Raw genomic sequence first — 22,240 nt, forward strand, 5'->3', positions numbered from 1 at the left:
GGCTTGTAGTGCTGCCACCTACAGTACAGTACAGGCATGAACGGGCTGGGACAATTAATCTGATATAAATATGCAATTAGGCAAATTAATTATGGTTATCTGACTTCTATTATTGTTCCTTATATACGCAGTTTCTGCCTGATTTTTGAATGAATGTCAAAACACCTTTACAGTGATGCTACTCAAGGCTTATAGCATTTCAGCACTAGGCCGACTAATGCTGGCGCACCCTTAGATTGCTGTGCCCTTCAAGTTGAAAAGCATTCAAATCATTTTCATATTCATCATCTTAAATTTGAAACATTTTATCTTGTATTTTTAACTTTACCATGATTCCCTGTGTTTGCCATCTCTCCGACCGGATCAACGGGCTTGTAATTTACAGTCAGTGACATATCTGACATATCTAGAACTTCCAGACTGACGTCTTGTCTTGTCTCAGAGTTGTCCTCACAGAACGTCAAAATGCCACTGTCACTGATTTCACTGTCACTTTCTATTCATGTTGGCAGTGAAATGGTGGTTCAGCCACCGAGGGCCTAACCAATGAGAGGGCTCGCCAATCCAAGACCCTAGACACGGCACCAGGAGCACTGTACGGACGTTCAGCACGTGTGCCTGGCCGTGGGAGAAGGCCCAACATTTCGTCAAGAGGCCTTTAGCTCATCTCATCAGGGCAACGAAGAAGAGCGTCCATGTTACTGCTGCAGAAGACTGACAGGAGGACCTGACTCATTTGGAGGGTGAATGTTAATAGGAATGGGTCCTGGAACACCCTGGAGTGGCCTTCTGGTCTGCAGATCTAAATCCCATAAAAAAAACATTGGTGGTATTTAATGAAAGTTGCTGCATGGACGCCTTCAAACCCTGAGCTGGAAGCTTTTGCACAGGAAAAACAGACAAACAAGGCAAAAGCATGCTAATATTACTAATAGTAAACATGGACATATCTCAGACTAGATTATATGCATCAGTAAATATTTTATTTTGTTTACTGAGACTTAATATTGTCATTTCCATCCAATTTTATTCAATATACATCACTACAACTGATATTATTGTATTTTATTATTATTATTATTATTATTATTATTATCTTTTTGTGATGGCAACTGTAATCTGCACTACAATAGAGGTGCGCTATTTATGCAGGCTATGTAGTGTGCTAGCGTGCGGTTTGGGACGCAGCTATAGGGTCACTTCACTCTGGGTAAGGACGCTGTTGCGAAACCCTCCGCCGCCCCCTGGTGGACGCGAGTGCGCAGGACAATTATTTACATAAGCGGATATTTTATTCGGAAATATTAAGTCAGCAAATAACACATACATTAATAATAAATCATTTTAAATGAAAAAATATATTTTTTCAGCTTTATTTATTTTATTTTTTTTTACAGTGTTTACAACCATTACCTCCTGCGACCGTTAGTCGCACGGAAAGCCAGCACGCATGCTCCCACCCGTCTCATCATCAGTAGCCTATATAGTGGACGTGTGCTATATCTAAGACCGTCGTATTTCCAGCACGACCACCCGTCTGAAATGCTGGGGAGGGAAATGGACTGGACCTCCCATCGCAGCTGCTGCTGATGCTGAGCTCCGGACACTAGCCATCCATCTACCGACAGACTGGGTGTTTTTACCGCTGGCTAGTTGCTAGATTCGCCGTGGCTTTGCTGTTTTTATGGACTTGAGAGGAAAATAAGGCATCTTTCTGTCAGATCGTCCAGCCTGTGTTATTAAAAGCCATGACAGACGCGGAATTGCACACCTTCACGTCCATCATGGATGCTCTCGTACGCATCAGCGTGAGTACCGTGAATTATTTAGGGGTTATTGGGTCACTTCGGTGCCCTTATGTGCGTTGATCCGCGCCGTACGGCCTCTATTCACAGCCTGGCTTCAGAAATAGCTTCACAGGGTCCAGCATTTGGGCCACCTGGGTAGCTGGCTACTAGCTGGGTAGCTGGCTGGCTGGCGCTGGTGTTCGGGCCATTGCAGCCATGTGTAAAAAAAAAAAACGTGGCGTGTGTCGAGGCGCTGGGTTAAACATATTAAGGCTTAAATAGATATTATTAAACCAGTTTTTGGCAATGTACCTCATGGTGGCCTGTCAGGTGGTCCCTGGCTTTGGTTCAACGGGGGGAGGGGGGGGGGATGCCTCCGCTTTAGCCTCTATAACGTTACACCTAACGCTAGAGCCTCGTGTGTTTTTCCATTTCCCCCTATTTTATGTGTCTTTTGTGGCCAGAATGTTGCAAATAATTAATAATTAATTAAATAATTGTAAATAAATAAAAATAATAACAAATAAAATAAAATACTGATTAAAAACAACAGGGCCCGAGCGCCGCTGTGCCTGGCGTGAGGGAAGCGTGTTGCCATAGTGACGGAGCATGCGAATCTCAGGCGAGTGACGGGAAGTTCGATTCAGTTTACAGAACCGATTCGTTAGGACTGTCCGTTTCAGCGAATCGAGCACCCGATGTGCATAGCTACAGAATATGCTGCAAATCAGATTTATGTGAGTTATGTTTATCGTTTTATGGGGTTGAAATGTGAAAACATAATGTGTATATGTAGATATTTGTTTCAGTTTTATTACAGTCGTTTAGCCTAAAACACGGACAGTGCGTAGATGCCAAAAAAGAACCGATTCCGTTTGGCTTGAACCGATTCAAAAGAACAACACGTTCAGGAGTCTTTATTAATGTTGATAATACGGGCTCAGAAATGTTTTTAAAACGTACATTTCATAAGGGAAAGCCTTATTATTATTACCTTGTTATTATTATTATTTGAGTGGGGCTCTTAATTATGTTTTTTAGTACTTTTAGTTAGAGAACATAATTATTTTGATTCTGATTCTGATTCAGTCATTGAATTTAGGTTGTGGCGCGCCAATAAAACTCATTAACCTTAAAGAGGAACTTGACTTTTGACTTTTCTTACGCAGTTGAACGACTAAGATGTGATTTCAGACGTTCAGAGTAGTTTGGAGCTTGTAAAATGCTCTGTTAAAGAGAAACGAACCGAATCAGATTTGTTCCCAGTAGTGGTGAATGGAACCAGACGTCTGAGGAGTGTTAATGCACTTCTAAAAGCTACCATATATGCTCAGAAGCTAACAACATTTTATATACACACACACACACACACACACACACACACATATATATATATATATATACACACAAACACACACATAACTCTCTGTCTCTCTCCCCAGTCCAACATGAAGAGCATGGAGCGTGAGCTGCGCTGTCCGGTGTGTGAGGAGATGGTGAAGCAGCCCATCGTCCTGCCGTGTCTGCACAGTGTGTGTGTACTGTGTGCGGCCGAGGTGTTGGTCCAGAGGGGCTATCCTCCTCCTGAGCTCCCTCCGGAGCCCAACACACCCACGTCCAGCCCCAACACCCGCTCGCCCCGGCAGGCCCGCAGACCCCCACCCAAAACCGACCGCCTCGACCGCGTGCTCAGGACAGGTGTGTTTGTATGTTTGTGAAGCATCTGGAAGCTGCCTGTACAGTATGTGTATGTGTCCAAATCTGAGATCAGGGGCCAAATTACGGCCCTTGCTTGACCGCCTTAACACCAGCACAACCATATCCGAACACATTCCGACACTCACAAGCCAAAATATTATGACCGCCTGCCTAGTATGGGATCATAATATTTTGGCGACCTTCTTCCATCGTTCCAAGGTCCAGCCAAGATGCTTGTGTGTCCATTGTAGGCGCTTTTGATGGTGGACAGGGGTTAGCATGGGCACTCTAACTGGTCTGCAGCTATGCAGCGCTGCCAGTTCTGTCCAGACGGAATATCCGTCATTGCTCTCACACATTGATGAGCCTTGGGCACCCAACACCTGCCACTGCCTTCATGTTTTGGAAGCTCCAATCCAAAATTGTGGCCCATGTGACCCTTTTTGGCCCATGTCAAAGTATCTCAGGTCTTCATACCTGACCATTTCTCTTGTATCAAACACATTGACTATGACAACCGACTGATCGGTGACCATCGAACATACATCCCAGACCTTGCTGTGCCCTGTTGTTACAGGATAGTCAACTTAATCAAATCATTTGCTTTATCTGATCTTAATCTTAATGTTTTGGCTCATCTGTATACATAGGCAACACCCAGTTATAGGGTGCATTTTAATGGCAGGTCTGGTTTTAACAGGTTGTAGTTATTGTGATTCAGAGATAATCCAGCACACACTGCGCTCTCTCGGATCGGTGTTTCAGCTAAATGCAGGGTGGCCTGCTTGCCTACGAGTCTGGTATACAAGTTTCTGGGCTGTTCCTGCCCGTCTCGCCTAACAAGCTGTTATTTTTAATCACAAGAACATCGAGGACAACCTTGGGTCTGTGAGTGAGACACAATGCCTGCTAGCAATAAGTAGCCAGGCCAGCATGCAATGTCAGTCAGCAGTGTGTTAAACACAGCATAGATCATGAAGTAGGAATTACAAGTGAAAGCATTTTGAAGGGAAATAAGAAAAAAACGGGGTGTGTAGATGACTCATTTATTTCATTTTATATTGTAGGGGTGTAACAGTGTGTATTCATACACATCTGGCATGGAACTGGTTTCACAGTTTGTAGGGAGTCGTAGGGAGGAGCTGTTGGATTTGCATGGTATTGTGGGAACTGGGAACCTCCCACCTCAGGGGGGCGCTATCCAACACTAAATTGTACAAACTGTAACTAAACTAACAGATAAGCTCTGCTTTTATTAGCGGGTTACAACACCAAGGTGGCCCATAGCATGGCATAGCCTAGCTTAGCATAGCTGTTAAGACCGTAACAAGAACTTCTTGAATAGTGTACCTGTCCTCCTCGGGTTCTCTTATCCTGCCATGTGTGGCTTCCGTGGAGAGATACCCGCGGCAGCACTAGCTTCAGTTGGCCCTTCTCTGAGCGGTGCTTCACCGTTTGCCTAGCTTTAGCTTTAGCTAGGTGTAACTATAACAGGTCAGATGATCAACTCTGGGGACCAGTATGCATTAATAATCAATAATAATATTAATGTTTTTCATTTTTTTGTGATTTACAGTCACAATATCAAACCAGAGTGGCTCAGCGGTCTAATCAAACTCATGGCTCAGGGGCCATGCCGCTTTGCCATCAGCGGCCGGAGTCTGAGGGAGCACAATTGGCCGTTCTCTCTCCTCATCACTCTTAAGGGATGTTGGTCGGCACTGGTGTCCCCAGAGCTGGGACCAGTTGGAGGCCATGACACATATAGAGAATACCATGGTTATTTTCAAGCTGGTAGGATTGCATGGCCCTTCTTTATGCATATGATAAGTATTTGGGGCATTAGCTACAAAAGATGTAAATGCCCTGTGTGTTGACTGGGTGATGAGGCAACAGATGTATCAGAGACAGCAATGACATCAGTGAGTATGACATCATCACTTGCTGTTGTTGCTCTCCTGCATATGCAAGTCTCTTTTGAATGTGTGTATGTGTCTGTGTGTGTGCCGCTCTGCCTACCAGATGTACAGTCTCTTTTCTATTTCTTGCAGGTGTGTGTGTGTGTGTGTGTGTGTGTGTGTGGCAGCAGCTGGGCTAAATATGAACGTGTCAGCACACCCAGTTCCTCTGGAATTTGCTCTCTGTTTGCATCTTTCTCTTCTGTCCACAATGCAGTCATCTAAGATACAGTCATTTGTCGACCCCCAACCCCCACCACCCCCAACCCGAGACCACCGCTCATACATTGTGTTTAATCTGCTCCCACAGTCCTGTGGTCGTTTGTCATTGCTTGTCTGCTCTCTCTTTCTGTCTTCCAGTGTGTGGGACGTATCCCGGCCGCAGGCGGAAGGACACTCCCGTTCTGACCATGATGTTCCCGTGTCCCACCTGTCGGTGTGACGTGGAGCTGGGGGAGCGCGGCCTCATGGACTGCCTCAGAAATCTCACACTGGAGCGCATTGTGGAAAGGTCAAACACACTCACACGTACACATGTTAAATCCCTACTGGTTTCACTACTGGGTTCAGTGCCAACTTTTAGCCCGTGCCATGTTCTTGAGTGTGTCACACAGCGTCAAAAACAACATAAGCAAGTCTCCGGATAGCCAGTCAGCATTCGTTGCATGTAGCATGTAGTTGAGAGGTGCATAAGCTCATCCACAAATCTTTTTTTTTTTTGTATCACAAGGCCTTTATTTATGGTTGCATGATGCTTATATGCAATTTCCTTCATTTCATATGTCTACATTGGTTATGAGGTAAGGAGAAAATTGTGTACATCTGATCTTTCTCCAAACTTTTGCTGTAATATACAACACATACCCTTTAAATTAGGTCTTGTGTGTCCATTTTTCAGTGTATTAGTGCTAAACCTGAGCCTAAACAAAGCCATAACGTTGACCTCAGTATTCCAAAAACGTCATTGTAGAGAAACTGTGAAAGTTTCCTAATGGGGACGAGCAAAATGCATAAGGGGCATTTAATGTGTTATTACAAACACACTTCTCACATTTTTACATTTGCTTCCTGGGTGTATTAGATGTCTTTGCAGCTATGTATAGCTCTGTCTAGAACATTTCTCAGAGCAGCATTCTTCCTGTAAATGCAGAAATGCAGTTACACTGGTTTATTTAACCTCCCTACTGATTTTCTTACCAGAGGAACAATTGTTTTCAGGGCACGTCCCGTTTCCCTTGACAGTTCCTCATGCCTTGAGAGCAATCAAAGCTACAAACTGGCTTCAGTTGCATAGCGAAAAGACTAAGCGTAAAAAAAAAAAAGGACTGATGCAGGCCTAAAGAATTGACGGGGGACTTTTCTGACGGCCCGGAAAAAGCTTCACTTGGCTTTTCTTGGCAACAGACAAGACAGAAAGTGTCCACTTTGCCCTCCCAATTCTTTAAACTGAGATATATGCCTGTCTCGCCCTGGCCCGGAAACACCATCTGCAGTAGAACTAGCACAGACACTGACCCACACTTAATTAAAGATCAGCAAAGAGAGTGGGGGTGGTGGAGAGAAGAAAGAACGAGAGAGCAAGGGAAATAGAGAGAGAGATAGATGGGGTGTGGATGCAGTGGAGTTGGTCCTTAGCAGTCTGCTGATGTGGTGTTTTGTGCAGCCTTTGATACGCTGAGCTGTTGCAGTGCATGAAGATATATGGAGGCAGTGCCTCTGCCAGATGCTCTCGGATGTTTGCACAAATCCTCTCAGCCTTGTTTAAATGGAGCGGATAAAAGGAATCTTTTTTTAATATATTACTGAACAGTAATGTCCTTAAAAAGAGTCCTAAAACACTGGAATAATTGGAATTCAGTATTTAATCACACACACACTGAAAAAGTCCAAGCTGAATCTCTAGTGTGCTAGAGAAGTCTGTCTCAAGTTTCTGGGGTGTGAGTCCTGAATTTTAGTCTTAGTCTTATACCAGCTTCTGGGTATAAGTCCTAGTCAAGATTCGAGTCTTTGGGTCTTGGAGTCTTAGTCAAATCTCCAGTGTCTGGGTCCGAGTCTTAGTCAGGTCAGTAATTCTTTGGGTATGGTTGCCAGACATGTTCATAAGTCTTTTCATTTGGGTTTAAGTCTTGAGTCCAGTTTTGAGTCGCTGGAGTACTAAGTCTAATATCAATTGACTTGTCTCTGGAGTGTGAGTCTGAGTCCAGTTTTGAGTCGCTGGAGTACTAAGTCTAATATCAAATGACTTGTCTCTGGAGTGTGAGTCTGAGTCCGGTTTTGAGTCGCTGGAATACTAAGTCTAATATCAAATGACTTGTCTCTGGAGTGTGAGTCTGAGTCTAGTTTTGAGTCGCTGGAGTACTAAGTCTAATATCAAATGACTTGTCTCTGGAGTGTGAGTCTGAGTCTAGTTTTGAGTCGCTGGAGTACTAAGTCTAATATCAAATGACTTGTCTCTGGAGTGTGAGTCTGAGTCTAGTTTTGAGTCGCTGGAGTACTAAGTCTAATATCAAATGACTTGTCTCTGGAGTGTGAGTCTGAGTCCGGTTTTGAGTCGCTGGAGTACTAAGTCTAATATCAATTGACTTGTCTCTGGAGTGTGAGTCTGAGTCTAGTTTTGAGTCGCTGGAGTACTAAGTCTAATATCAATTGACTTGTCTCTGGAGTGTGAGTCTGAGTCCAGTTTTGAGTCGCTGGAGTACTAAGTCTAATATCAAATGACTTGTCTCTGGAGTGTGAGTCTGAGTCCGGTTTTGAGTCGCTGGAATACTAAGTCTAATATCAATTGACTTGTCTCTGGAGTGTGAGTCTGAGTCCGGTTTTGAGTCGCTGGAATACTAAGTCTAATATCAAATGACTTGTCTCTGGAGTGTGAGTCTGAGTCCGGTTTTGAGTCGCTGGAGTACTAAGTCTAATATCAAATGACTTGTCTCTGGAGTGTGAGGCGAGTCTTGAGTGTTTAGTTGAGAACTTTCCGTCTTGAGTCTTACAATATTAATCTGCGTCTGTCTGTCTCTCTGTCTGTGGGCGTAGGTACAGACACACAGTCAGCCTGGGCAGCATGGCGGTGATGTGTCAGTTCTGTAAGCCCCCTCAGCCACTGGAGGCCACTAAAGGCTGCGCTGACTGCAGAGCCAACTTCTGCAACGAGTGCTTTAAGCTCTACCACCCGTGGGGAACGCCGCGCGCCCAGCACGAACACATCCTGCCCACGCACAGCTTCAGGCCCAAGGTAAGAACATCCGACTTGATGCTTCCCTTTGGAATCAAAGTCTGTGGTGACTAAGCACACTGTAAAACATGCTGCTGGACAAACATACAGGGATACAGGCTCAGTTCAGGCCTCGCCATGGCTACTAATGCTGCTTTTAGATATGTACAACCTACTTTAGCCCATTTCTATAGATAACGGTGTCAGGCAGTGTCAGAAACCATGAAAGAAAGCAAGCCTGTGGGATTATTTACTCTTTTAAAAATTCTCCAAAAGCTTCTGGAGAAAAGTCCTAGGAAAAAGTCCTTGATAGATTTTCTTCCCAAATTCTGAATTAGCCAATGACCCCCCCCATTCACATGTCATGCTCCCAACACTGGTAAGGTGAGGACTGACACATGCACAACCAGCCACCGCTTCTTTTCGAACTACCGCCAATACAACATCACCGGGAAACCAACAGGCTTGGAGTAAAGCGCTAGGCATCCAGCTCTAATGCATCGGCTAGCAGACGGCAATGCCGGCCAGCATCACGCTGAAGTGATGTGAAAGTGATGTGGGGAAGGAGAGCGAGCCATCTGCCCACCCGGAGAGAGCAAGGCCAATTGTGCTCTCTCAGGCTCCGGCTGCCGATGAAAAGCAGCATTCGAACCAGTGATCCTCAGGTCACAGTGGCTGTGCCTTTGTCCGCATAATAAAAAAAACTATTTGTATTGGTCCGTTCCCAGTTTGGAGCATTTCTATTGGTCCATTCATCATTTGGACCAATTTCAGACACAATGTAAAGGACAACTGCCAGATTGACAGGTTCTAAAGGTTTCAATAACATTCCTCTGTTGGTCTTTCTCTTTCAGTTGCTGGTGTGTGTTGAGCATGAGCAAGAGCGATTGCAGTTCTACTGCCGGTCGTGCCATCGCCTGCTGTGCGCCCTCTGTAAGCTCCGGCGGGTTCACAGTGGGCACAAGGTCATGCCCATTGCACAGGCCTACCAGACTTTAAAGGTAATCTCCTACATTTTTTGCCATCTACCTTCCAGTGTCAACCCCAAATCTAACAAAACCCCACAAACAGCTTTAAAGAGCCCTCATGTAGGGCTAAATAGGCAAATGACAACACGGGAAATTTGAAGTTTTTTTCAGTATCAGTACCAGTAGTTTCCCAGTGTTTACATAAATGCATCAGGTTTCATGACAGCATTGGTTTTATTATGGCTCCAAGGTCAATCAGCATATCGTGGCACGTATTCTTAAAAAAGCTAGCTGTAATCTGATCAAGTGTCATTTTCAGCAAGTGTGTGAGATGCACTTGAAGAGTGTTGAACATTTCCCGTTGCAGGTATTTATGAAATCAGTGGTTCAATCTGCAACTGGTTTGACTAAAATGCAGTGATGGCATTTTAGAGTGTCCACAATACCAATATTGTTCAACAGATTTTGTGATCTCCTTAAATATATACTATAAACCATAATAGCTTGTTGTGTAGGTGTTTGTTGGTAGCAAGCAAAACAGATTTAGTCTGTTGCAATTTAATCTGAAATTGAGGTAGAAATGCTGATTTCTATGGATATTCCAACTGCTATGAGAGTTGAGTGTCTGTAAGCGGCAATTATCGGGGGTCCAAGCATCATACGCCATCATGGGGCCAGTAGAGCAGAACTGATGGGGATGTGCTTTTAGATTGGCCTTGCCAGCAGACACCAGGCATCAGTTTGAAACCAGAAAGACATCGGACTCTTGCGTCAGACAGATGATGAATTTTAGTTGAAAATGAAAATTGGGTTGATGTCATAACACAACATTGTACAGACAATAAATTTTGGTTGGGAATCACAATCACAAAGTCACATATTTTAAAAACAGCATTGGGTTCTTATCAATCTCCAAGGTTAGACAAACATTGGATATGATTTTCTTAACACTGTGGCTTAACACCAAAACGTATCCATGTCTAACTACATTAGAGTTTAACATTGTGCAGACATTAACATTATTAGCTTAGCAGACATTGGGTTTTGCTCACCATACCTCACAACTAAATGTTCTTATTTTGGGTCAGTTGAGTGCCGGATCCACAGCTCTGATACATCAACCAACAGAAGCCTGTGCCGACCAGCATCATAATTGCAGTCATAAATCCAATTGTGCTCTCTTGGATTCTGGCTGCTGATGGCGAACTCACAATCCTCAGGCCAGGATTTTGCTTGCTAAACATTACAACTTAAGAAACAATAAAAATCAATGTCATGTTGTCACGATTCTACGTCAAATTGTCGTTGAGATTAGAAGTAGTCCTGACATTAACATTGGACACCTGAGGTCAACAACTTCTTTTCATATGGTGGCCAGCTGGGTTAATTATAATAGATGTGGGGTCTCAAAAAGAGATTTTTAGACATGCCCTGAATCTTAAAATCACTGAAGGTTTCTCCTACATTGCCACCAGAACCTGAACTTCTCCCGTTTTTTCATTGCTCATGTCTCATGCGTATTCTAATGCCATTTATTTATGAATGTATTTTTGCTTTTTTTAAACCTCATATCATTTATTAATTTCTTGATACTTTCATATCAGAATGAACCAGAATGCACAAGCCTACTCTGAATATCATTGAGCCGTGCTATAACAGCTTGTTGTGATTTCACAGGATAAAATCACTAAGGAGATGAACTACGTCTTGGGCAATCAGGATATGGTACAGGCGCAGATCACCCAAGTAGAGAGCGCCATCGCTCAGACAGAGGTAAACCCTTATTTATTAGGCATCTTACCAGCTATATCAATAGATGCATCAATGGACTGTGAGTGGGAGAGACAAACTAACAGCAAACTGCATGAGGCTATTCCCAGTATACGTAGTAAAAGGACAACCTATATTGAAAATAGATATAGGATATAGGTAACATACGCTAGATTTCGCACTGGACATACATACAGCAAAACCTGCCAAACTCCCTTGTAGTTAAGCATTTATTAACAGCAACAATAAAGGACATCTTCACCCAAACCAAAGCTGGAACACTGATCAAGTTCCTGTCCAATCACAGGACTTAAAGCATGTACCTGCCCCCCATGACAGTGTCCAACAAAACTGCTACTGCAAGGAAAATGGCCTATGAGCTGTCCTGGCTTTAAATAAACTAACTAACTAACTAACTGACATGGCAATGCCATAATAGTGCCTCCACCATGTTTGACAGTCCATTTCAGATCTGATAAGGTTTTATTTAGATGTTTTCTGATCAGTTTGATCTGACCGTTCTGTATTTGAGTGTTACCAGAGGTTTGCATCTTGGGAGTAAACCCACAGTATTTAACTTTTATAATGAAGGTGTTTCTTGATTGTAGACTTGTCACAATTCTACGTCAAATTGTTGTTGACATTAGAAGTAGTCCTGACATTAATTAATGTTAATTTTTGGGCACCTGAGGTCAACAACTTCTTTTGATATGGTGGCCAGCTGGGTTAATTATAATAGATGTGGGGTCTCAAAAAGAGATTTTTAGACATGCCCTGAATTTGCTCATCTGTGATCTTAAAATCACTGAAGGTTTCTCCAAGAACATTGCCACCAGAACCTGAACTTCTCCCTTATTTTCATTGCTTACGTCTGCATGAGGCTAATCTCAGTATACATAGTAGAAGGACAACCTACTTTGAAAATAGATATAGGGCCAGGTTACATACGCTAGATTCCGCACTGGACATACATACTACAAAACCTGCCAAACTCCCCTTACAGTTACCCTTACAGCATTTATTAACAGCAACAATAAAAAATCTGCCCCCCCCATGACAGTATCCAACAAAACTGCTACTGCCAGGAAAATGGCCTATGAGCTGTCCTGGCATTAAATGAACTAACTAACTAATTAACTGACATGGCAATGCCATAATAGTGCCTCCACCATGTTTGACAGACAATGTGTGTCAGTCCAAAACAGTCCTTTTCCAGATCTGGTAAGGTTTTATTTAGATCTGACCGTTCTGTATTTGAGTGTTACCAGAGGTTTGCATCTTGGGAGTAAACCCACAGTATTTACATTTTATTTTGAAGTTGTCTCTTGATTGTAGACTTTGACTATGATACAGTCTACCCTCTTAAGAATGTTCTTAACTTAACTAGACTTTAACTTCAGATACGTAACAAGTAATGACAGACTGACAACATTTAGACAGATGTAAATAAGATTTTGTGTGTTTTTTTTCCAGGTAAACAGTGCAGTAGCAAACGAGCAGATGAATCAGTGCGTGAACGAGTTGCGGGGGGTGCTGGCTGAGAGACAAGGTGGACTGGCTAAAGTTATAGAAGGGGCCCGATCCCAGAGATCTGAAGCTTTGAACAGTCAGCTCTCAGAGAAGCAGAGCCTGCTGGAAAACGCTGGACTCATCACGTATACACAAGAGCTGCTCAAAGAAACTGACCAGCCCTGCTTCGTCCAGGCAGCCAGAATCACCCATAACAGGTCAGGAGGAGTGATGTGTCAATTCAGATGTATCACACAAACGCAGCACAGTGTGTTCTGTAGCATAATGGACAAGGAGATTTTGTCTAGTCCTGGACTGGACAGTATTTTCAACTGGGTTTTTTCTCTGATAGGACAATATAGTCCAGGACTAGGCCTAAACCCTGACTAGGAAGCCAGTCCTAAGTATACACAGTATATGGAGACGGTGTAACTCCAGGCTCCGCCCATTCAGGCTGGTGTTAAAGGGCCGTTTAAGCCTGGACTGCTTTCTAAACCATCATTTCTCTTTCCTGTTTTGTTCTCTCTCCCATTCTCAGGCTTGTTAAGGCCATAGACAACCTGCAGCGCTTCTCGCTCTCCGCCGATCCCTCGTTCCGACACTTCCATATGGACGTCTCTAGAGAGCTCAAGCTACTGTGCAGCATGGATTTCATACAAGGTTCCTACTGCAGCTTTATCGGCCATAAATCAAGTCACTTAGCCCAGATGCAGTCGACCCACCTGGTTGTGGGTTTCTGTAGTTTCTGTAGAGAGATGCTAGGCTAACGGTCCTAACAAACACTGGACTTGGACTGTCACCAATCTCATCTTAGTGGATACAGCTTAAGCTTTTGCAGAGATGTTAAAATCAACAGTTTAGTAAAATGCCTTGGATAGAACTTACATTGAAATGTATTCGATCTGAACTAATGGGAACTAAGGGGAACCGATGTTGAATGGTCCCGGCAGGGGATCATGCTAACGGCACGATAGCACTGTTATGCAAGCCTGGCAGGTGGGCCATGCTAACATGGACCAGCTATTCTTGTATTTATCATACACCGTCTCCGGCATTTGCTGTACTGGAAATATATAGACCCAGGATCTTATTCCACAAATATGGAGCCAATCAGTGGATCCCTACGCCGTTAAGCCCTCCCACTTAACGATTATCTGGCCCCAAGGATAGTTAGCTAACCATGCTGAGATATCAGGGCCCATGCAGTGGACGAGCGGCCATCGATCGTCTTGCGGAATGAAACCACATAGTATGCTGGGGTGAAAGTAGTTCCGGTCCAGTCCAAACCCAGTGTATATTAGCAATGTTAGCCTAGCATCTCCCATTTTGAACTAAAATGGCTAACGTCAGATACCAATTCCATGTGTATTAAAAAACCCTGAGTAGTAAAAAACACCTGTGACTACTACCTGTGTGCTAGTCCCGCTCTGTCTCTTCCCCAGCTCCACTGGCTCCTGTAATTGACACTCAGAAGACTCTGGCGTATGACCAGCTCTATCTGTGCTGGCGCCTCCCGCAGGACTCGGCCCCCGCCTGGTACTACTCCGTGGAATACCAGAGGAAAGTGGGCGGGACAGGTCCGCTGTGGGGCGGGGTCAAGTCCGAAGGCACGGGAAGTGGGAACAGCCCATGGCAGCGATTAGAAGAGGTGGGCGGGACATGTGCAGTGATCGACAGGCTGGAGATGGACAGCGTGTATGTGCTGAGGGTGAGAGGCTGCAACAAGGCGGGATACGGGGAGTGCAGCGAGGAGGTGTACCTACACACGCCGCCTGCACCAGGTACGACATGCGCGCACACATACACACACACACACACACAAGCACACACATGCCACAGTCAAAAGTTTGGACACCTCTCATTAAATGTAAGTTGTTACAGTTGCATGCAAAAGTCTTGGCACCTTCCAAAAAAATATATATATATTCCTTTAACCTAGAATTCCAGCGTTGAATTGTGTAATTTTTCTGCACTCGCTGCCATATTTTTTCATTTTGAATTCACAGTTTTCTTCCATCCATCTCTGCACTTTTTCTCTTTGTTTTCACCCTTTTTTTGTCATCCTCTGAATTCCACCCATACATTCTGCTTGCCTTCCTGCTCCCTCACACCTTCCATCCAGTCAGCGTTTTCTCTTACCCAGTGGGCCTTCTGTTTCTCATGTCCCAAAACAGAACATCCCACTATCTCTCTCTCTCTCTTGCTCTTTCTCTCTCTCTCTCTCTCTTTCTCTCTCTCTTTCAAAACTGCTCTACCAAGAGATCATAAAGGTTCAGATAAACTCCAGTGTCTTCTACCAATGTTTTGGATTTTTACTTCCAAACCTTGCTAGATTCTAATGCTAATGCTAATAAAGGATTAACGTTAGCAGGAGTTCTGCCATTCTGTCTAGTCCGATCCACACCGGGAAGCCACTGCCATCGGTGGCCGGGAGTCTCTGCTTCTCCAGTCACTCGATTCTAGATGCCAGTGCAGACATTTGTTACCCGATGCAGCAGAACTGAACTAGATGCAGTTAGCGTTCTCCTCCAAGTGTGTTGAGCTGTCTAATGAGGATGCGTTAGCGACAGTGCTAGACAGAAGTTTCCTAAAAGGTCTTCTAGGTTTGTAGCTCCTAGCTTTGTAGATTACACTCGCTAAGAAATGTCATGAGACGCTGGCCACATGGGAAGCGCTCTCTCTCTCTCTCTCTCTCTCTCTCTCGTCAACACACTCATCCCACATCTCTCTCAACTCCACTGTGCTTTGTTCTTTTCTCACGTTTCTTTTTCTCTCCTGTTTGTTTTCTCCGCCTCGGCTCTGACGTGTATTCCCGTCTGAACTGGAATATATATCAGCTTGACCTCCTCTGAATCCTGGAATATGTACAGTAGTTGGGTTTCCATCCACCTCATGCACTAAACAGGGTTTTCACCAGGAACCATTGCAGTGTTTCCGTGTGCATAGCTTTCCCGACTTTTCCCGAAGTCCGAAAGCCCAAAGTTAACAACAACAGCAACATCCATGTTTCTCAAAGATGAAAGCACAGAGGGGCTCTAAGCGATCCAGTGGATTAAGGCGCTGCCACTTTACCCAGAGGATCGCTGCTTTAAATCCTGGGTCATGCTGCTTGCCATCAGCAGCCAGAGCCTGAGAGAGCACAATTAGCCTAGCTCACTCCAGTGTGGGAGAGATCTCACTCTCTCCCTCTCCCTCTCCCCACATCACTTCAGTGTGATGCTGGCCGGCACGGGCGTCTGCCTCAGCCGATGCCTCAGTGCGTTGGTTGGCCAGTGACGTCGGATCGTGAGCAGTTTAAAAAAGGGGCATGTGTCAGTCCTCACCCTGCTAGTGTCCGGAGCAATCCGTGTGATTGGGGAGAGAGTACTAGAGTGGGTTGGGTCATTGGGGAGGGAAATCGGGACCAGGAACGGAGCCACTTCGCTTTTAGCAGAGTGGTTTAATGAAACATGCCAACATGGCTGTTAGTGATTGAAAGCCAGTGATCACCAACCAGAGTAGCTCTGTTAGCATAATGCTAATTGGTGGGCGAAAACCTTTTGTTTGTTCATAAAAATGGTTAAGATGGAAACCTGCCTAATGTTCCTGCTCTCCTCCTCCCACCTTCAATGTCTCCCCAAACCCCTTATTTACCCCCCCTCTTCTCTTGGCCCGCCTCTTTACCTTCCCTTTACCCTGTTTATGTTTCCCCATTTGCTTTTCCCTACTTTCTCTCCCGTTCCCTTTCTCTCTCTCTCTCTCTCTCTCTCTTTCTCTCCCCTTTCTCTCTCTCTCCCATTTCCTCTTTCTCTCCCTCTTTCTCTCTCTCTCTCTCTCTCTCTTTCTCTCCCCTTTCTCTCTCTCTCCCATTTCCTCTTTCTCTCCCTCTTTCTCTCTCTCTCTCTCTCTCTCTTTCTCTCCCCTTTCTCTCTCTCTCTCTCTCTCTCTCTCCCCTTTCTCTCTCTCTCCCATTTCCTCTTTCTCTCTCTCTTTCTCTCTCTCTCTCTTTCCCATTTTCTCTTTCTCTCTCTCTCTCTCCTATTTCCTCTTTCTCTCTCTCTCTCTTTCCCATTTTCTCTTTCTCTCTCTCTCTCCTATTTCCTCTTTCTCTCTCTATCTCTCTCTCTCTCTCTCTCTCTTTCTCTCCCTCTTTCTCTCTCTCTCACGCTCCCATTTTCTCTTTCTCTCTCTCTCTTTCTCTCCCCTTTCTCTTTCTCTCTCTCTCTCTCTTCCCCTTTCCCTCTCTCTCTCTCTCTCTCTCTCTCTCCTGTTTTCTCTCTCTTCCCCCACTACTTCTTTCTCTCCCCTTTCCCTCTCTCTCACGCTCCCATTTTCTCTCTCTTTCTCTCTCTCTCTCTCTCTCTCTCTCTCTCTCTCTCTCTCTCTCTCTCTCTGCGTGTGTGTCAGTCTTGTCGTTTTGCCTGGACTCTCGTTGGGGTCTACACGCTGAGCGGATCGCTCTGGGTAAAGGTCAGACGTACGCCCGCAGCGTCCCCGGACTGACTCTTCTGCAGGCTGCTGACCGCGCCCTCACGTCCTGCCACCTGACCTCTGACCTCCTGGTGGCAGATGTGTCCATCACTCAGGGCCGTCACTACTGGGCCTGCTCAGTGGAGCCCGGCTCCTACCTGGTCAAGGTGAGCGTGCGGCAGAACCCGGCGTCAGGAAATGTACAGATGGAATACTTGAGTGGTGGAGGAGAGTGTTACTGGTGAATTGCTGACTGACAGTGGTGTGTGTGTGTGTGTGTGTGTGTGTGTGAGAGCAGGTTGGGGTTGGCGTAGAAGCAAAGCTGCAGGAGTGGTTTCACCTACCCCAGGACATGGCCAGCCCCCGGTAAGACAGCTGATGACTGAATAAAATGATTGAGTTAAAAGATGCACATGAACGTTCCTGAAACCTTCTTAAAGGGCCAGTATCGTCCTAAACGGGAAATACACAATGTGTCCAAATATTTGTGGACACCCCTTCTAATGAATGAATGCATTCAGCTACAAAAACAAAAGCACCTATGAAATATTTAAATATTTAAATATACCTCTTTAATCTTTCCTTTGCCCCACCTCCACTCGCTTCTCCACAGGTACGACCCTGACAGCGGCCATGACAGCGGCGCTGAGGACGCTCAGGACTGTCCTCCTCCATTCTGCTTCCTGACCATGGGCATGGGCAAGATCCTGCTGCCCAAGTGTGGTGCGTCCAACGCCTCGTCCACCCCGCTCACCGCCCCCCTGCCACCCCGCCTCGGGGTTTGCCTGGACTACGAGAGGGGCCGGGTCACTTTCTACGACGCCCATTCGCTGCGGGTGTTATGGGAGGGGACTGTCGATTGCTCCACCCCCGTTTGCCCAGCCTTCTGCTTCATCGGGGGCGGGGCTCTGCAGCTGCAGGAGCTGATAGCCAATCGGAGCTCTGAGCAAACCCCGCCCAGGAGAGTCACCATCCAGACACGTGCCACCAATCTCAGTAACTGAACGCCGGACGTCAGGAAGTTCTTCAGGATAATCCTTCATGACAAAGCACCTTTAAACGAGTCCTTTTTTGAATTTATTTTTGTTATTTGAGGCTACCTTTGATCTTTGGCGCTTGGTTCGTTTTTTGTTTCTGTCTCATGCATTTTATAATCAGGTTTGCTTCTGCATTCTATTGGAACAGTGCTTCGATATTCCAGCATGCCAGTTTAGCCAGCTGTTAATAGGCTAAATAATGAGAAATCCTTTAACCGATGCATCGCAAAATACTGGCATTGCTGCATGAGTGTTACGATTCTGCTTTCAGCATAAACAAACTGCAGATAATCCATCTGAGTATTCGTAAAAATAAACAATGATTTCTCACTATTTACCGAACATTTTTTACATAGCTAACCTGCCAAGCACCTAAAACGGATATGTTAATAGCCTGTGTATAGACCTAGATTTGAAGTATGCTTTTTTTAGGACTGTTTAATTGCCTTGGGCACGTTTGGGTCTTCGTTTGATTAGATCAAGAAGTTTTGTTTCCCGTTGGCGTGTTCTGTTTGTAGTGAAAAGTCCCACTGACGGTTTCTATTTTGCACCAGATTGTCTGAAACAAATCGCATACTCGTCACTACTGTAACGCAAAACTTTGTATCTCCAAAATGGGAAAACGAAGGCGTGGGAAAACAGTCCCGTGAAAAAGTAATAGCCCAAATCTAAAAAGACTAGAAGAACCCGAGCTATCACAAAACACTATTTCTTCTTTAAAAAGATCATCATAATACTCCAGATCCTTCATTTTATGTCTTTTGAGCCTTTCAGAGCCTGAACCTGGCCTGGTGCTTCAGACACTTGTTTTGCTGCATAACCCAATTGCGTCAAAGCTTCAGATCAACTTCTAATCAAGAGCAGAATTCATAATTCTGTTTGGTATGGAAACTCAACCAGGCAGCAGATCATCATCCCCACAGCATAACACTACCACCACCATGTTTGACTGCTAGGACGCTGCTTACGTTGTGGAGTGCCGTGTTAGCTTTGTGCCAGGTGTAACAGCCTTTGTCTTCCAAAACAAGTCTACAGTTTTGTCTCTTCACAGAGCAGAACAGTATTCCAAAAGGCTTATGGGTCCTCAACCACAGTTCTGGCAAATGTGAGACCGGGCCGTATGGGCCAGGTGGTCTGAATGATCTTTTAAAAACTGTAGTTTGTGTTCACGCAGGTTGTTTGTGTCACATGTGACATTTTGCTTAAGGATAAGTTTGTAACTACAGTTGCAATCTAATTGTTGACCCCCACCCCAGCAAATTAGGTCTATTTTTAGCTGAAGCTTGGGCATCACTGGACCTTCCAACAGAACAATGATCCCACGCATACCGTCAACCATCAATACGTCTTTCAAGGCTTGGTTTCAGAAGAAGTCCTGGAAGATTCTGGAAGAGTGGTCGTCACAGACCTGATCCCCATTGAGAATCTTTGGTGGGATTTAAAGAAGGCGGTTGCAGCAGCGAACCCAGGAATATTAGTGAACTTGAGGGCACCGGCCATGAGGAATTGGCTAGGAATTTGCAAGAAGGCTGCCAGAAGCTGATGTCTGGCTATGCATCATGTAACTCTGAGACTACAGTCGCCATTACAATTTGTATTTAGTAAGCACTGGGATTAAAAAGCACTGGTTTTGTTAGCTGTCTTGGAAGACTGGGCACGCAGGGGCTCGTCTCTATGTATGAGCTGGTAACCAGATATCAGGACCTCTGTAAACCTTGAGCTACTTCAGTTGGCCTTGTTTTATTGGTTTATTGCAAACAGCTGGAAGTTTGTACAGTTTGCTAATAAACCTAATTTGAATAGTTTTGATTGCAACTGGAAGTGTGTGAAGCTCCAAATTCGTTGTTAATTAGATAGCTAAGTGTAATACAGCTGGTATTACAGGTGTGTAACCAATTAAGGAATCCGAAAACTACCCTATACCCTATGCTACACCATACCCGGCACTCTACATTAATATAACAAGATGTCGTTAATTTTGGCCCATCTCTGCTGGTCCATTCATTCTGAAATGTAAATATTTTAATATGATAGTGCTGGTAAATTAAAGTGGTATGTACAGGCAGACTGGTATCATGTCAGGTCCATGTTGGTGTAGAGCCACGGTTTGGAGCCAAAACTACGTACTTTACAGGGTTTTTTTCCCCTCCTCAACCATTGAAGCTGTTCACTGTGATTTGTCTTCATCAGGGCTGTGACAATATGTAAATGAACAGTTTGTGAATGTAACATTATATATCCTGATTGTCAGTGTATTGTCTTTTTATTTGTTATAAATGATAATACACAGCATACGAAAAAAGCTGACCCCCGTACAGAAGTACTGCCAATAGAATAGGACTCTGGAGCAGATAAACATGAACCTAAATGAAATCCATCCAACATCCTGACCTCACTAAGGCATGGTCTAGTAGAAAGCCTTCTTCCCTGAACAGTAGAGGCAGGTACTCCAATAAAAGAATACTTTTGTACTCCATACAGTGTAGAAAATATTTTATTTAGCCCTAAAACGACCTGACCTGAATTCCTCCAAATGCTGCTGTGAAGCGGACAGGGACCGTTGGGAAGACGAGGCACGCAGGGGCTTGTCTCTGTGTATGGGCTGGTAACTCGGGTCCAGGTATCAGGACCTCAGTAAACCTTAGAGACCTGTGAAATCACAACCGCAATGCCCAATTGAGCCCTAAAAAGGCAGCTTCTCTGTCTTAAGGCTGTGTGCATTGCCATTGTAACATATACAAATTTTGTTCCCCAATGATGGAGGGCTGTAAGTCACACCTGTTTTATTCGAATATAAAGAAAAATTATATCAAAATGTGATCAGAAAACTTTCCACAATGTCAGGCTTTAAACTCTCTACCAAACCTTTGTCTTTTCCTCCTACATGCTAATGGTCCTTGCCTTTTGAGGAAGTTAAAGCCTGTGCCTGACCGCATTTCAGCGCCGTCTGTTCCCGGCACGAATAGTTCAAAACACGTACAACAGCATTCCACGATTCTCTGATGCAGCTCAAAGGCCGCATTTCCAGCTATTAACAATACCCACATAATTCCTGCACACTGAATGTATAGATTAGTAGTGTGTATGTGTGTGTACATATACATGTTTTTATACAAAGTGAGGACATGTTATAATATGTGTATATATATATAAACCTCCAACCCTCTAAATCTCCAACCCTCTAACCCTCCAAACCTCGAACCCTCCAAATCTCTAACCCTTCAAACCTCTAACTCTTCAAACCTCTAACCCTCCAAACCTTGAACCCTCCAAACCGCTAACCCTCCAAATCTCTAACCCTCCAAACCTCTAACCCTCAAACCCTCCAACCCTCTAACCTTCCAAACCTCGAACCATCCAAATCTCTAACCCTTCAAACCTCTAAACCTCAAACTCTTCAAACCTCTAACCCGCCAAACCTCTAACCCTCCAAACCTCTAAACCTCCAACCCTTTAAACCTTCATCCCTCCAACCCTCTAACCCTTTAACCCTCCAACCCTCTAACCCTCCAACCCTTCAAACCTCTAACCCTCCAAACCTGTAAACCTCAAACCCTCCAAACCTCTAACCCTTCAACCCTCCAAACCTCCAACCCTCTAACCCTCCTACTCCTCTAACCCTCTAACCCACCAGACCTCAAACCCTCCAACCCTCTAAACCTCCAACCCTCCAAACCTCAAACCCTCTAACCCCCTAACCCTCCAAACCTCAAACCCTCTAACCCTCCTACTCCTCTAACTCTCAAACCCTCCAACTCCTCTAACCCTCCAAACCCTCCAACCCTCCAAACCTCAAACCCTCTAACCCCCTAACCCTCCAAACCTCAAACCCTCTAACCCTCCTACTCCTCTAACT

The 22,240-nt window shown here is 44.8% G+C and overlaps 1 protein-coding gene across 2 annotated transcripts; it reads left to right on the plus strand.

The window, feature by feature from the left end:
* Nucleotides 1-1,445: 1,445 nt before the first annotated feature.
* On the plus strand, nucleotides 1,446-20,634 carry trim46a (tripartite motif containing 46a). 2 transcript variants are annotated; one of them, XM_072680446.1, is made up of 12 exons: nucleotides 1,446-1,808; nucleotides 3,230-3,485; nucleotides 5,804-5,954; nucleotides 8,474-8,672; nucleotides 9,506-9,652; nucleotides 11,297-11,392; nucleotides 12,863-13,116; nucleotides 13,437-13,558; nucleotides 14,341-14,679; nucleotides 17,285-17,514; nucleotides 17,646-17,713; nucleotides 17,961-20,634. In XM_072680446.1, exons 1-12 carry the CDS (start codon nucleotides 1,749-1,751, stop codon nucleotides 18,349-18,351), a joined length of 2,313 nt encoding a protein of 770 aa, XP_072536547.1. In that variant the 5' UTR covers nucleotides 1,446-1,748; the 3' UTR covers nucleotides 18,352-20,634. The 2 variants fall into 2 exon arrangements, with proteins under 2 accessions (XP_072536547.1, XP_072536548.1); XM_072680447.1 differs by lacking the exons at nucleotides 17,285-17,514; nucleotides 17,646-17,713; nucleotides 17,961-20,634 and adding an exon at nucleotides 15,021-17,278.
* Nucleotides 20,635-22,240: the final 1,606 nt, after the last annotated feature.

This window comes from Salminus brasiliensis, chromosome 5 (assembly GCF_030463535.1).
Source record: "Salminus brasiliensis chromosome 5, fSalBra1.hap2, whole genome shotgun sequence".
Taxonomy (NCBI): Eukaryota; Metazoa; Chordata; class Actinopteri; order Characiformes; family Bryconidae; genus Salminus; species Salminus brasiliensis.